The sequence below is a fragment of the Trifolium pratense genome, linkage group LG3 (assembly GCF_020283565.1).
Source record: "Trifolium pratense cultivar HEN17-A07 linkage group LG3, ARS_RC_1.1, whole genome shotgun sequence".
Classification (NCBI taxonomy): Eukaryota; Viridiplantae; Streptophyta; class Magnoliopsida; order Fabales; family Fabaceae; genus Trifolium; species Trifolium pratense.
Window position 1 is genome coordinate 9,656,694 of NC_060061.1, and position 15,300 is coordinate 9,671,993.

Sequence of the window (15,300 nt, forward strand, 5' to 3'; positions counted from 1 at the left end):
TCTGCTGGGAAAACAAGTTGTAGTACTTTTTAAACAAGTTGTAGTACTTTTTATTTTTTTTAGATATTAGAAAAAGATAAATAATCTATCTAATCTACGTAAGAAAATTGATTGTTCTGGAAAACTCTCAATTGTTCTTACTTAAAATGATGTCATGTGTCTAAAGTAAGGATAATTAATGTTCAAAATTTAACAAACTGAATTAAGGTAACCAAGTAATCAGACCATTTTTGGAGCCAACTAAGCCGTTTTGGCTTTAATGTGAGTGAAAAAATCATATTTACACCAAGCCACATGTTTCTCTTAACCGAAATGGTTAGGATCAAAGTAGAAGCTTTTTTGTACCAAGCCACATGCTCCAAGCCACATGCTTCTCATATTTGCACCAAGCCACATGCATCATGTCACCTATCACATCATAATTTTTTTTTTCTCCCAACCTAACTTTTCATTCAAATTCAAATTATTTTCCCATTCTTAAATTTCACTCTATACACATTTGAAATTTCAATCACTTTCATTGTTCTACTTTCTCTCTAGTTTTATTTTCTTTCTAAATCTTTAACTACATTTTCCTTAAATATATAATAATGTACTAAATAAATTAAACAATGGACAAAATATTCTACTAATAATTTTTTTTAAAAAAAATAAAACTATCTTATACAGGATAAGTTATGACTGATATAAATTTCAAAATATCATATGAAACAAATTTTAACCGATAAAATTTTTAAATTACTTATCATATGTGAAACAAGTTCTAAATTATACAAATTTCAAAATAACTATTTTATACAGGATATATAAGTTCTAACTTATATAAATTTCAAAATCACTATTTTATACGAGATAAGTTCTAACTTATATAAATTTCAAACTAACTATCATATACAGAACAAATTTTAACTGATAAAAATTTCAAAATAATTATCATACGTGAGACAAGTCCTAAATTATAAAAATTTCAAAATCACTATTTTATACGGGATAAGTTTTAACTGATATATAAATTTTAACTATCGTATCAAGAACAAATTATCACTAATAATTTGTTTTATAAATTCTAGCTGATATATAAATATATTCTATGTAATTGTTTCTTTCAATTTAAATATTTATAATTGCAACCAATTTGGATTACCAAACTATAACTTAAAAAAAAAAATCGTCATAACGTTACGACCCGTGCGATAACACGAATCTATTACTAGTAATATATTAAAAGTTTGAGCATGTTGATATGATAAAAAAATATTTGTCTGATAATTGTTATTTTTCTCACCAACTTATAACTTATTTTTATTATATATTTATAGTTTAAAGTTTATAGTTTATCATTTTCTCCCTCAATAATATTATCCTTGTCATCTTGCTTAAAAAAAGTAAAATAAAATTAAATAAATTTTTTATGTCATTTTTTATTTATAAACTAGTATAATTAAGAACAGAGCCTAGAGAGATGTGGCCTCGGCTAGTCCCCTTCTAGTTTCGTCTTTGAGTAACTATGAATTATATTCGACGCTTAAAATTCAATAAGTTGGTTTATCCACTATATAAGCTAATTTATCATATATCTAATATGTTTTGTCAAACATATCATAAATTTATCAGATACCGCTCAGAATGATACTTCTTCCGATTTTATTTATAAGCAAAAATTTCTTTTTAGATTCATTGAACAATTGATGGATCTAGACTATATATAAATCAGATACATTGGTTATTCAGTAAATCTAAAAAATAACTTTGATTATAAATAAGACCGGAGAAAATACTTAGTATTTTATAAGGCCTAAATTTAAACTCAAAATTTTCCGGCTTATCCATGTATTTGATCACTAGATTAGAGCATCTTCAATGGTGATACCACTTTGGGTATCATACATTACTAACAAGTGTTTCCTACAATGTCATGTAATATTTATGCAACTATACATATTTTACTCTAATGGTAATACCACTTTTTGAGTATCATACGTTAATGACAAACGGTAATGTTTTGACATATATAGAAGTTATTAAATTGGATAATAATAACATTAAAATTGATACGATATCTTATTTAATGTACCAGTATCATCAATTTTGATATCATCTGTGTCATATCATGGAACTCCAATAATAAAAAAATTAAGGTACCGTATCATTAGTCTATAAAACCCTCGTAGATGTCCTAATAACCTAATTGGAGATGCTCTTACTTGCAGAAAAATATATATTAAATCTATTTATTAATGTTCCAAAATTGGAGTGTACCAACAAAATGATTAATTCCAAAATTCGAGATAGTTTTGAATTTTTATATGACGTGTATAACGTGTGTGCGCAAAACTCGTGGTGCATATCAATAGTATCATACTATCATATATATACTCACCCAAATAATTGTAGATTTGTATTTTATTGGATAAAATAGGACATGCACTATGATTTAATACCAACAAATATTCTACAAATCACCTTAGTACACTTTATTCTAAAGTGGAAGAATAATTGAATTTTATTGAATATTCGTGTAAAAATATTTTATATTAATATAATAGGTGCATTAAACTCTTTATTCAATGAATTTAATTTAGTATTTATATATACTATCGGTGCAAATGTTTTTTACGCATAAGTCTAATAATATATTGTGTTTTTTTTTTTTTTTTTTTTTTACTCAAAATAAGGATATTCATTCATTCCAATAATTGATACAGTACATCACATGCAAATACAAATTCAACATAGCTAAAAACAAAAAGGATGAAACTGCAAACAATCTCACAGCATCCATGTTAATAGCATACAACGGCAATTGCAATATGCCTACAAATAATATAATATGATAAAAGTCACCAGAATGTCCATGCTTCCGGATCTGCAACGATGATGCCCAAATCATTGATCGAATCTGCAATTGATTGAAATCTACCTTTCAAAATGAACCAAACGAACACCGCAACAAGACGGACAAACAAACGCCGTAACAATGACGACCACCAACAAAGCGCCGCACTCAGACGACGAAATCACAAAACAAGAAAAACAAAACTAAAAAAACTTAATTTATGTGAAATCACTTATTTAAATGGAAAGAAAATAAAAAAAACAACTTAGAGGGGTGATTTTGGGTCAAAAATTGACCCAAAAACCACCCCTCCTTGGTGGATGATGAAGAAGAAAAGCAAAATAGGGTTAGAAGAGAGGGGGAGCGGCGGCTGTAACTCCCATTCTTTATTCATTTAAATGCTACGAATCACCAATAATATATTGTGTTTATAAATACATAATGTGGTGTATTAATTAAATGATGTGACAACATATTATTGAATTGAATGCATGTGTAAAATAATTTAGACTAATAGTTGCATATAAATAAAACTTGGGTCTTGCTAACGAGTGTCCCCGGGGCACTCTTTAAGCATTCCATTTAAAGAAACTTTTTATTCAAAAAGTTAAACATTACAATTTCCAATGCATTGACTTTACACATTCCGATAAAAATTCTATAAAAAACTTACTATTTAAGGGCTTAAAGAGTGTCCCGGGAGCACTATTTAGCATTTGCCATAAAACTTTTATTCAATTCAATTTGAACTATACAAGGCTAGATGTCAATAATTGAATCCGGTATGTATGGGTGTGGGATATGGTCCATTGGTCCCTATAGCCTCTGAAAAACAATGAATTTCATTATTGACGGACCACTTGTGAGAGTGGGATATGTATAGTTTGGAAATGGATTCTTTAAATTTATTTTCATCTATGTTTTTTATGTGACCTTAATTTTATTTTTAATTTTTTTTATTTGATATTTCATTTTTATTTAATGATCTCTTTTGTGTCAATGTAGAGAATTCATTTCTTTATAGTTCCTATGTATTGGTCCTTATATATTAATTCCTGATGATATCCGATAATTATGATTGGTTCCGTAAAAAAATTGAAAATAGTTCTAACAAGGATCCGATCTTTTTCAGCGATTGGCTGATTCTAAAAATAGTTCTAACAAGGATCCGATCTGTTTACCGAATAGAGCCAATATATCATTGATGTTAAAACAATCACATGTATAAAAGTACAAGCATGTTCTTCATGTTGTAGTGAAGTGGTAAATATGCTCCGAGACATCATGGGTGTGTCATGTGTGTCAGTGTTTGGAATATTCGAACTTAAACTATCTCATTATTTCTTCTATTATTCGTGTGTGTGTGTGTGTGGTGGTGGTGGGCGAGGGTTGGTCTTGGTCATTAGGACAATAGATAAATAAAAATAAAACACGCACAAAGATACATATTGAATATAGAGCATTTATTTATTTTTTCTTAGTGATACTAATTAAGTAAAAATTATTAATAGTGTAGCTACAACATCATAACATGCAAACTTCATCCACCCTTTAAGGAAAGGTTTATTATTCAAAACAAACAAACACCTTATTATTATAGCATAAAAAACTAACACAGGGAATTTATTTTGATATATAAACTAAATAGTACGGGGAATGAGATTTGTGTTTTGAGTGGTCTTAGATATGAAAAGCTTTTGAAACTGAGAATCCACATTGAAAGACACTTGTTGCACCGTGGGTGATAAGGCTCCAAACACCGATACCTTGCCAGCCAACTCTTCAAACACAGGCCTACAATACAACAAATACAATTACTCATTAATATGTGCATGTCTAACATTATAACCAAACCAACTAGTAAAAACTAAGTTTAAGACTCATACACCACAACCAACTTAATATAATGAACCATATTAATGAGCTTAATTTTAAATGAAAATGCTACTTAGTGTTAAAAGAATACGGTACTAGTTAAGAAAACTAAATGGAGAAGGTTAATATGTGTTTTAACGGTACATGTTAAGAAAACAAATGTATGCAAAATATAAACAATGAACAAAATATTACAGGACAATACAAAACATAACATCACAGGATAAACACCCAAGGTTTTGAACAAATTTGTGTTGTACGATGTTTGATAGACAAAATATTATTTTGGTATTTTAGACAATTTGTTTGGAAGACAAAAAGTTGTAACATAGTTCAGTAAGAGACAAAAATCTTTTTTTTTTTTTGTCCCGTCTCTTAACCTCCAATTTGTCCGATATTGATAACAGTTTAAAATCAAACACGGTACATCTAACATTATAATGTTCAGTTTTTTATTTATTTAGCATATCATGTTAGAGTATCATTTTCAACCTTTAAAGAAGGTGGGGTGGGGAAGTGGGTAGTAATTATGCTTAGCTACATCTTGTCATTAATTAATATAATAATTAATAAGGACGAAAAGAAATGTGAATTTGATTTTCTAAACAATATTTCCGGAATACTAATTTTTTTGTTTATAGTGTTGTAGGACCTCATGCATATTACTCAAATCTCTCACTACTAGACCAAACTGGAACGCCAGTTATATAAGTATACATTTTTCTTAAAAAATGGAAAGATCAATGTTAATTTTTAAAGGTGAAACAACTTACTTGGTAGTTGTGACAATAGAGAAACTCTCCAATCCTTCTTTACCTGCAATTTGAGCAACCACAAAAAATTGTGGCACAACAATCAAATGACCAACCTTAACTTCACTATCCAATACACGTTTTCCACTTAATCCCACAATTTCAAATTTTCCACTTCCTTTAGCAATGTAAATTAACTGAATCCCAGGGGTAACTAAGTTTGATGGTGCCTTAATAGCATTAGGTTCAAGTTTAACTCTAATCGCACTCAAACCAACATCCTTAATAAAAGGAAAATCTTCCTCCGTTAAGGTTGTTACTAATCCTAAATTTTGGGCCTCAGTGTCTGGGGTTTTAGAATCAATGTCATAAACAAAGTCTTTAGTTAGGTCCAATTGTGGCTTAGGCATTGGTTGGTCTTTTTCTATTTTGATCATCACACCACCCTTTTGGTTTTGTGTTAATTTATTGACCTCATTTTTATCAAAATTATATACTTTGCTTATTAAATCACTAGAGAAACTTCCTAAAAATCCTAGAAGACCACTTAGGAAAAAATAGGAGATTTCCCCTGAAACATGAGCTGTTGAAGTTTCTCCAAGAAATATGATACTAAGTTTTGATTCACCATCATTGAACCACCATGAAACACCTCCAACAGGGACAGGTATAACATCTCCTTTCTTAATCTTCAAAACTATTTCTTTTTTGGTGTTAGGGAGTATCATTCCAACTACTCCATCAGTCCCTGCATTTGAAAAAAATTTGAGGCAAAAATTAATAATAGTAATACTAATAATTAAAAATTTAAATGCACTTTGCTCTTCTATTTTACTAAATTTATAATTTTGATTGTCTTATTTTTAAATCCGAAATTATAGTTCACTAATTTTTAAAAAAATTACACTAGTAAATCTTGGTCTTATTTTTGTTGATGTTTCATGTCAGATTATAACTTATATTTAAAAAATATATAAAGTAAGTAGTTTTTTTCGACAAAATAAAATAAGTAGTTAATGACTTATATTTTTTAGTTAATAAAATATACATTAAAAATGTGATTAACAAGTTTTATTGATTTGGATTCTCAGTGACTACCTCATGTATTAATTACATGTTTTAAATATTAATCTGTATTGATATGGAACTTAAAGGTGGATGAATTGAAGGCTAATAGACTTCGTAGTAGATGTTGTAGTTGCTGAGGATCCAAATTGTAATTCTATAACCGGAAAAAAAATGCAATTTTATAATTAATGCAATAACATGATTTAATTTTGTGTTATAAAAAATCTTCTTTGTATTTAAAACCAAAAATTGACAAAAAAGAAAAAAAATATATATATGTACCGTAGTTAGATCTATCTATTTGGTATAAAAATGATTTATTAACACAATTTTTAGATACAAACCTGTTAAATATACTTTTTTTTTATTTTTTAAATAATAGTATAATGTTCTTTCATAGATTTGCATGCACACTCATTCTTTCTTATATTTATACAATATCAAATAAATGTTGGCCAAATTTGTATTCAAAAAAGAAAAAGCAAGTAATTAATGATTAATTCTAACCTTCAATAACATAACCAACTTTGGATGAATCAGCATAATGAGGAAAAGCAAATCCCCTTGGTTGAAGAACAAATTGACCAGCACAAACATTTGTCTTAGCCAAAACTGGAACATCAGAACTTAACCAAGTGTAATAACCACAACCATCTACCTCAAAAATTGGTTGTGCTGTTTTTGGTGTTAGATCCAACTCCATTGATTTCTTATCTTTTTTGTTCATGAAAAATAAACCATTTCAATTTATAAATTAGTGATCCTTATTAAACCTCACAACAAAATATTAGAATACCATAATTATTAAATTCATATACCTGCAATCTTGGAATTAAGAAACTGACAGAGAAGGCAATGAACTTAGCAATATTGGGTTTGGAATCTGAGGTGATATAAATAGAATTTTAAATGGGAAGTATTTTTTTATTAAGGACCACCAGAGTAAAAATTAGTAATAACATGCTAGGTGTGAGACATTATAAAATCATTATTACAACTTTACAAGATTTGTCCAATTAGCCTATCTCTCTATCAAATAAAGTTCATAGTACATTCTAGAAGGACCACTAGAGTATGGGGTAGAGGAGTGACGATTGAGGATTGTCTCCCGTGAAATTTTTTTGGATCTTCCCAAGTGTTGATCATCCATCTTTAATTCTATTTTTTGATAATTAAAATTGTAAGTGGTTAAAAAAATGAAAGGTTGAGATTTCATTGAGAAAAAAATGTGATAGGAGAGAATCCCTTCCCGAGTAGAGGTGAGCAAAAATATTTAAACCGAACAAACTCATAAAAAATGAATTCATACTGATCGAACTAATACTATATTCGGATATATTTATACATATTGTTGGGCCTATGAATAACGGTACAAACAGTTAAACTTGATTGGGTTTGATTTTAAAAATTGAAACATGTGAATTCAACCAAGGTAGTAAGATCATGGGTCATTTTTTGTTTTATATCATATAGCGAAATATACGATAGAAATTCTTTAAATTAATACTCGATAAATTAATAAACTCTTTAAAATAATAAATTTGTCCGATCCCGACTTGAGCCAATGTAAAAAATTGAAAAACTCGGATAAGATAATAATTTTTCGAGAAATTTCCACAACTGCGATATGGAAGGGGCTAAAACCAGTAATGCCAAAATTGATTCTGAATCAGATTAGACGGTCTGGACGTCTAGTAGGCTGAATATTAATGGTAAAAAAAAAAACCTGAGACACTCGTTCCCTTATTTCAATTAGGATTCATGCTCACGTTTTGTATATAAATGTTTTATTGGGTCTGTTCTTTTTCTTTTTAGTACTTGTGATTGAGGCATATTATTGGATCTGTTCTCGTTTTGTATATAAATGTTTTATTGGGTCTGTTCTTTTAATGGTATACTTTAGTACTTGTGATTGAGGCATATTATTGGGTCTGTTCTTTTTCTTTTTGTTAAATCTTTTAGGTTCGAGATGTTTTGTTTGTTGTTGTGACTAGCTCGAAGATAGAAGTTAAGGACAAATTCTTGGGATTCATCATTCATATATTTCCAACTTCATCCTTTTTTTTTTCTTTCAAACCAAAAATGTCCTACGCGTAACTGCATAGATTAATTCATTCAATGTAATTGAGATTCATTTAAGGGTACCTCTCCCAACAAATACTTCTTCATACGCACCGGTCGGAGATCCAACTCAATACCAAATGGTTAAGGGACCCAAGTACCTACCACTTGTAGATCAATGTCCTCGCCAAAGGATTTATTTGTACATCAAGCTTTGTTTTTTTTTTTGTTTACAATAAGCTGGAGATCGAACCCAAAATTTATAACGTACTACCCAAACCCCTCACCACTAGATCAAACCTAGTGACTTCAAGCTTTGTTGTTTTAAATACTCCGTACCAACATACAGTTGAGATATTGATGCTACTAGTATGAGACCCGTGCCAAGCACGGGGGTAAAAATTTACTTATTTTTTTTTATAACATAAATAAAATCTATGATGAATAAAATAACAAAAAACATATGATGAAAAACAATGGTCAATTTTTACAAAATCAAACAACTCATACAATTTCTTTTCGTGATATCTAAACTAATGGTCAATATTTAGGAAACCAAACTTATAATTTATTGACACCATTAACAAAAATATATCATCAAACGGTGAATCTCATTTGAAGTAATAACAGATTTGTGCTACATGGGCTCACACATCTCGATACACCTTCGCATAATATCAATGAAAGTTATTTTTATATCACTGTTGTTGGTTGTGTACACCACTTATACGTAATTCACCTTAAAACAATATAAATGCTTTCTTATCCAATAAAAAAAATGATTCAACATGAATAATAAATAAAACGATTGTCAACACTATTTGAAACTTCAACATAAATGTGCATATATTGAAGCGTGTTTCATAATAGTAATTTGTTATTAATAATAGTCTGAACTGCAAAAAACAAATGTAAAAAAAAAAATGAAGTTAGAAAAAAGTACACAAATAATAATAGATGAAATTTAAGAAACAATAATAGTATATTATAATGTTAAGAACTAACCTGAAAAGTTTAGAAATCTCTATACGTTCTGAAAAACTTCCCGATACACAACATTTGTAGTCTCACTACAAATATTATTATCTTCATCCAAAATCAACAACTTCAATCCCTTTCTAGATGTAACACGCGAGATAAATGCCTACATGAGATAAAGATTGACCTTGACTTTTATTGATGGTCATTGCAAAACAAAGAGTTATTGGAAATTGTCTACGCTTAAATTTAAATGGTAGACCAGGATCACTTGGTAGCAAATTAAATCTAGGAATAAATATTTTATCACCCGCATTTTTTCCTATAATGACCGTAGCACTTATACTTTTCTTTCTTAGTTGAGTCACTGTTAACCTCGTACCATTACATAAACCATTTGCCTGATTAATGTTTCTCAGGAGCATAACAGGACATCCCACTTTTGGTTTCAATTTGTGATTAGGAATCCCCGAAACCTTGATATCATTCAAAAATTATGTTGTGAACCAATCTCCTTGAACCTCTGAATTTTCATCTGATCGAACCCAGGAGTCAGAGCTTAAATATTCTCTCTCATCGCCGGGAATCAATGACATAAGATAATCATTAACATACTCAACTGATTCGAGAGTCGGGGCAAGAATTCCCGTTTCTTGAAAAAAAAAATGGATTGTTTTTTTTTAGATGAAAAATTTGGATCGTTAATATTATCCAGAAAGTTTGGATATACAAAATCGACCAAAGACATCAACGGATTTGTAGTATCAGTTATAAGCAAATCTTCAGGGATTTTAATATTGCTCTGACCATCTTCATCTGCATTGTCATCACTGTCACCAATTGATAGTATCCATTTACCAAATTCTGCAATTTCTTTTTGTCCAGCCGGTATAGATGATGCACCCAATCTCATATTCACAGTAAGTCGCATTACAGTACAATGAGCCCATAATTTCGAAGAATTAATTGCCGAAGAAACAATATCTTGTCTTGACCCTCTCCTGATTACAGGTAATATCTGTCTAAAATCACTGCCAAGAACCACTGTTATACCACCAAACGGTTTGTACTTGTTGAGCGAATGTTTCTTTTTCATAATATCTCGCAAAAATCTATCAACTTGGCTTCACAAATTAGCTCTTCCTGTAGACTATCCTTAAAGTTGGATGTAGACAACTCATTAATTTTAATAGGGATTCCAAAAGTTGAGTGTGCAGTTCTTCCACCCGGTAATAACAGTGCTGCAATTCTGCTAGAAGTTGCATTTAATACAATTAACCATTTTGATCTAACGACAGCAGACAATGTTTTCTATATAAATGTTTTTCCAGTACCCCATAACCATATAAGAAAAAGAAATGACCGTAACCTGAAAGAACAGATTCCATAATCTTATCATATACATCCCTCTGCTCACTGGTCAACATGGATAATAGAGAAGCATGTGTCTTTGCCAATTCAGTCCTATCATAATTAAGGGCATCTACGATAAACATATTTGTGAAGGTCGACATACCGGTATGATATGGATGTGGCATAGGCTTGTACTTCTCAAGAGTTTTTCCATTTAAAAGAAGCACCATTTCAATCTATATTAAACACAAATTCTTCAAATCATTTTCAAGTTGGCGGGAATTTTGCGGGAATTTTTTTTTTACTATTGTGCAGAAAAAACTGTTGATTCTTCTATATTTTGCACAACATTTAGCATATACACGTCATTTGCAAGTTTCACCTTGAAATAGTATTGGTTTTCTTTAGCAATTAATTTCAAGTTATAGCCATATCACAATAATAAATGAATAAATAATATAGTACATCCCTATATAAATTATAAATAAAAAAGACCCGTATAAATTACAAAATAAAAATAAGTCTCTATATTAATATATGAATATAAATATAGTTCCCATATAAATTAAAAAAAAAAAATAGTCCTCGTGTAAGTTACAAAAATAAATAAATTATTAGACCCTGTAAAAATGCAAAAAAGAAAAAAAAAACCTATGTATTAATATATGAGTCATATATATATATATATATATATATATATATATATATATATATATATATATATATATATATATATATATATATATATATATATATATATATATATATATATATATATATATATATATATATATATATATATATATATATATAAAGTAAAATAGATATGAAAAACTACTTACTTACGGATAGTGAATTTCATCATCGAATAGATGATGAACTTTACTTAAAGATAAACTAATTAGAAGATTATGAGTTCAAATTTTGATTGAATTGATTATTGGACAGACTTTACTTATGGTCTACTTGAATTATGGATTACTAAGGATTCCCGTTTACTTATGTTCTACTTTACTTATGTTCTACTTAAATTAAGACCCAAAAAAATAATATGAAATTTTAAATACTTCAAAAGATTAATCATTGCAGTTGCGCGTAGATCACATATTGAAAAGAAAAATGTCTTGCACAATTCTTCACGTTAATTTGCTAAATTATCTTGAGTCATTAGCATGTCTTGTTTGGCTTTGTGAAGAGAAAACAATGCAAATTTTTGGGTCTAAAACCCCAAAAAATGGCCGATGTACACATAAATTATTTTATTAATTAATATTTGACAACAAATATTGTCTAGTTAAGACTACATTAAACAATATATTATTGAGAGAGTACTTTACTACTTTATAGTTCATTTTCTCAAAACCATTTTTTGACTAACATGCATCTAATAATTGTTGTTTTCGACTTTGTGACATATCTCAAAGTGACCTTGAGATTAAAAAGACTTCTATCTTCTCTTCATATCTTTCTTTCTTTATGATCACAATTAATCCTGAAAAATAGAAGAACATAAAATGATTAACATAATAATAATAGAGTAAAGAAGAAAAAATTGAAGAAAATTATACGGACAACAAATATGAGTAATAAAAAGGGAATAAATTGAAATATAAAAAATAATTCACATCACAAATAATCGTGGAAACAACTAATTAATATTAGTTTTAAAATTTCAAGTAAATAAATAACAATTAAAATAACTAAAAGAAAATAGTCATCTGTGTTTCATAATAGTCATTCGTAGAGGAAGAGGGAAACCATAAAAAGAAAAAAACAAATAATTTCCTAGAGGAGGAGTGAAGCCATAAAAATATGAAACAATGAATAAAATAATAGTGTTATGATGCATAGTATATATAGGAAATTAAATCATACTATCTCATAAACATAAGCATGAATGAATATATAAAAGGAAGTATTTTATTCGAATTAAATGTAATTGATATCAATTGTATGAATATTAAAATTCACTTCATTTATATTTTTTTAGCATCTAATATATTCCTATAATAGTTAAGCATATTCTTTATTCTCATTTGGCATCCATCGTATGAACTTTCATGTTCATGAATTGTTCATATGCTATTTTTTGAAGTAAATTTTTCATCGTATTGAAGTAAACAATTGTTAAAAAACATATAAAATTTGCTTTGTGTATTAATATTAATATATTAATTATACACGAAATTTAATTTAATATATAATAATATTTCATATAATTTGCTTTGTTTTCTATGGTGTATAAGATGTCGTGATTTTAATTTTAAATTTTAAATAAATAATAAATATAAATAATTAATAACAATTTGCCGGAAATATATATATATATATTATGTCTATCAATATTAATTTGTCTTGAACGTAAATAAATTTACAATTTTTTTTTTGTTATTTGAATTGAACGTAAATATCAATTTCCTTTTTATATATTACATATTTGATTATTTGAATTTTTGTGTAAAAAAAAGTTATATAAATAATTAATAACAATTTGCAGGAAAAAAAAACTATATATTATGCCTATCAATATAATATTCATTGGTTGTTTGAATTCTTTTTGGTTATTTGAATAGAACATAAATCTCAATTTCCTTTTTATATATTACATGTTTGATTATTTCAATTTTTTCTCAAACAAAAATTAGTTGAAATATTTCCTTTTTAAAATATATGCATTCAATACAAATATTGGAGGATCATTGTGAACAAAGCATTTGAAATTGAACAATAAATACAAATATGTGAGGATGAATGTGAGGAAAGCATTTGAAAAATAGCAATAAATGAGGCTTAAAAAATAAGCCTCAAATGTATAGTATTAAGATTAAGATTAAGATTAAGATTAAGATTATTGCATACCAATTAATTATTTGCTAAAGAAAAGGTGCATCTTTAAAAGATACCTAGACAACAATTCATATCAAATAATGCATCTAATTTTTTTTTTTAAGCAAATAATGCATCTAAATGTAACAACAAAATATTAGAAAAACAATAATTATTAAATTGATGCAGTAAGTGATGAACATATATACATGCGATCTTGGAATTAAGAAACTGAGAGAAAGTGATGAACTTAACAATATTGGGTTGAAATGTAGATGCCTGAATGTGTAAGCTGAGTTTTTTTTTTTTTTTTGACTGGAAAATATCTCATTCATTGCACACAATAAGCTCAGAAAGTACAATAGATGAGACAGGAGCAGGGACATTCCCAAACCATAAATGAGAACCTAAGTTCATAGCTACACCTACGAGGCTATGCGCAGCCATGTTCTTACATCTTTTAACAGCCAAAACACTAACATTTAACAAGCTAAATAAAATATCTAAGCAATCAGCCACAACAAGATCAATTTCAACAATGTTAATTTTTCCTAAAAAACAGTTAACAACATTCTCGGCATCCATTTCCACCACAACATTTTGAAAATTATGGTCTTTGATCCATTGAAGACACCACCTCAAGCCACGAGCTTCTGCCAACAATGGGGAGCAAGACATTCTTTCTCTTTTGGTTGCTGCAACCTGCACAACACCTTGATGATTCCTACCTATTAAACCCCAACAAGTGTAGTTGTTTTTAAAACATCCAGCATCAATGTTTATCTTAACAAAACCCACCGGAGGCGGTTCCCATTTGTTATCCACATCCGAACTGATAATCGGCTCACTGACAACATTAGTTATCAGATTACATGCTACGTTAAATTCTTCAGCCATAAGAGAAATATTTTGGACAACATTCATACAATTAGGGGGCTTTTTGTTAAAGACACTATCATTCCTCATCTTCCAAATAGTCCACAGAGATAGACTAAACAATTGAGTTGCCATGAAGTTCGAATTAGACAACCAGTGCTCCATCCATTGGAAAAAATTCACATCTGTTGGAACATGCAATCCTAGAGGGGACAAAAACCAAAACCTTTGAATTACCTGACAGTGCATAAAAAGGTGTTCTTGTGTTTCTTCTCCATCATGACACAAAGGACAAATAGGATCCAAAGCAACTCCTTTTTGTTCCAGCCTGCATCTAGTTGGAAGGATACGTTTAACAACTCTCCACAAGAAGTTCTTGACTCTTTGAGGCGCTTGAACTTTCCAAATTGACTTCCAAATTCCGGTGTTTCCCGCTGTTGAAGGCTCCGGAATATCTCTTAGAGTCTCCTCTTTAAGAAGATGGTAAGCTGATCGAACTGAGTAGTTACCATTTCTTTCCCAACTCCAGACCTTCTTATCATCAGGTAACCGCCAAGAGAGAGGAATATTGAGGATTTGGTTTGCCTCAAACTCATTGAAACTGTTCATAACGAGCTCTCTTTTCCATTTCTTTAAATCAACATCAATTAATTCTGCAACAACAGCATCTTCGTC

At 29.0% G+C, this 15,300-nt stretch overlaps 1 protein-coding gene and 1 pseudogene across 1 annotated transcript; both read right to left on the reverse strand.

Moving 5' to 3' along the window:
- Positions 1–4,284: 4,284 nt before the first annotated feature.
- Positions 4,285–7,529, reverse strand: LOC123917789 (glutelin type-A 3-like). The gene is made up of 4 exons (XM_045969615.1): positions 7,350–7,529; positions 7,039–7,245; positions 5,485–6,211; positions 4,285–4,630 (listed from the first exon to the last, which is right to left on the reverse strand). Exons 2-4 carry the CDS (start codon positions 7,232–7,234, stop codon positions 4,477–4,479), a joined length of 1,077 nt encoding a protein of 358 aa, XP_045825571.1. The 5' UTR covers positions 7,235–7,245; positions 7,350–7,529; the 3' UTR covers positions 4,285–4,476.
- A 1,903-nt stretch (positions 7,530–9,432) lies between these two features.
- On the reverse strand, positions 9,433–11,788 carry LOC123914552 (annotated as a pseudogene).
- Between the last annotated feature and the right edge of the window lie 3,512 nt (positions 11,789–15,300).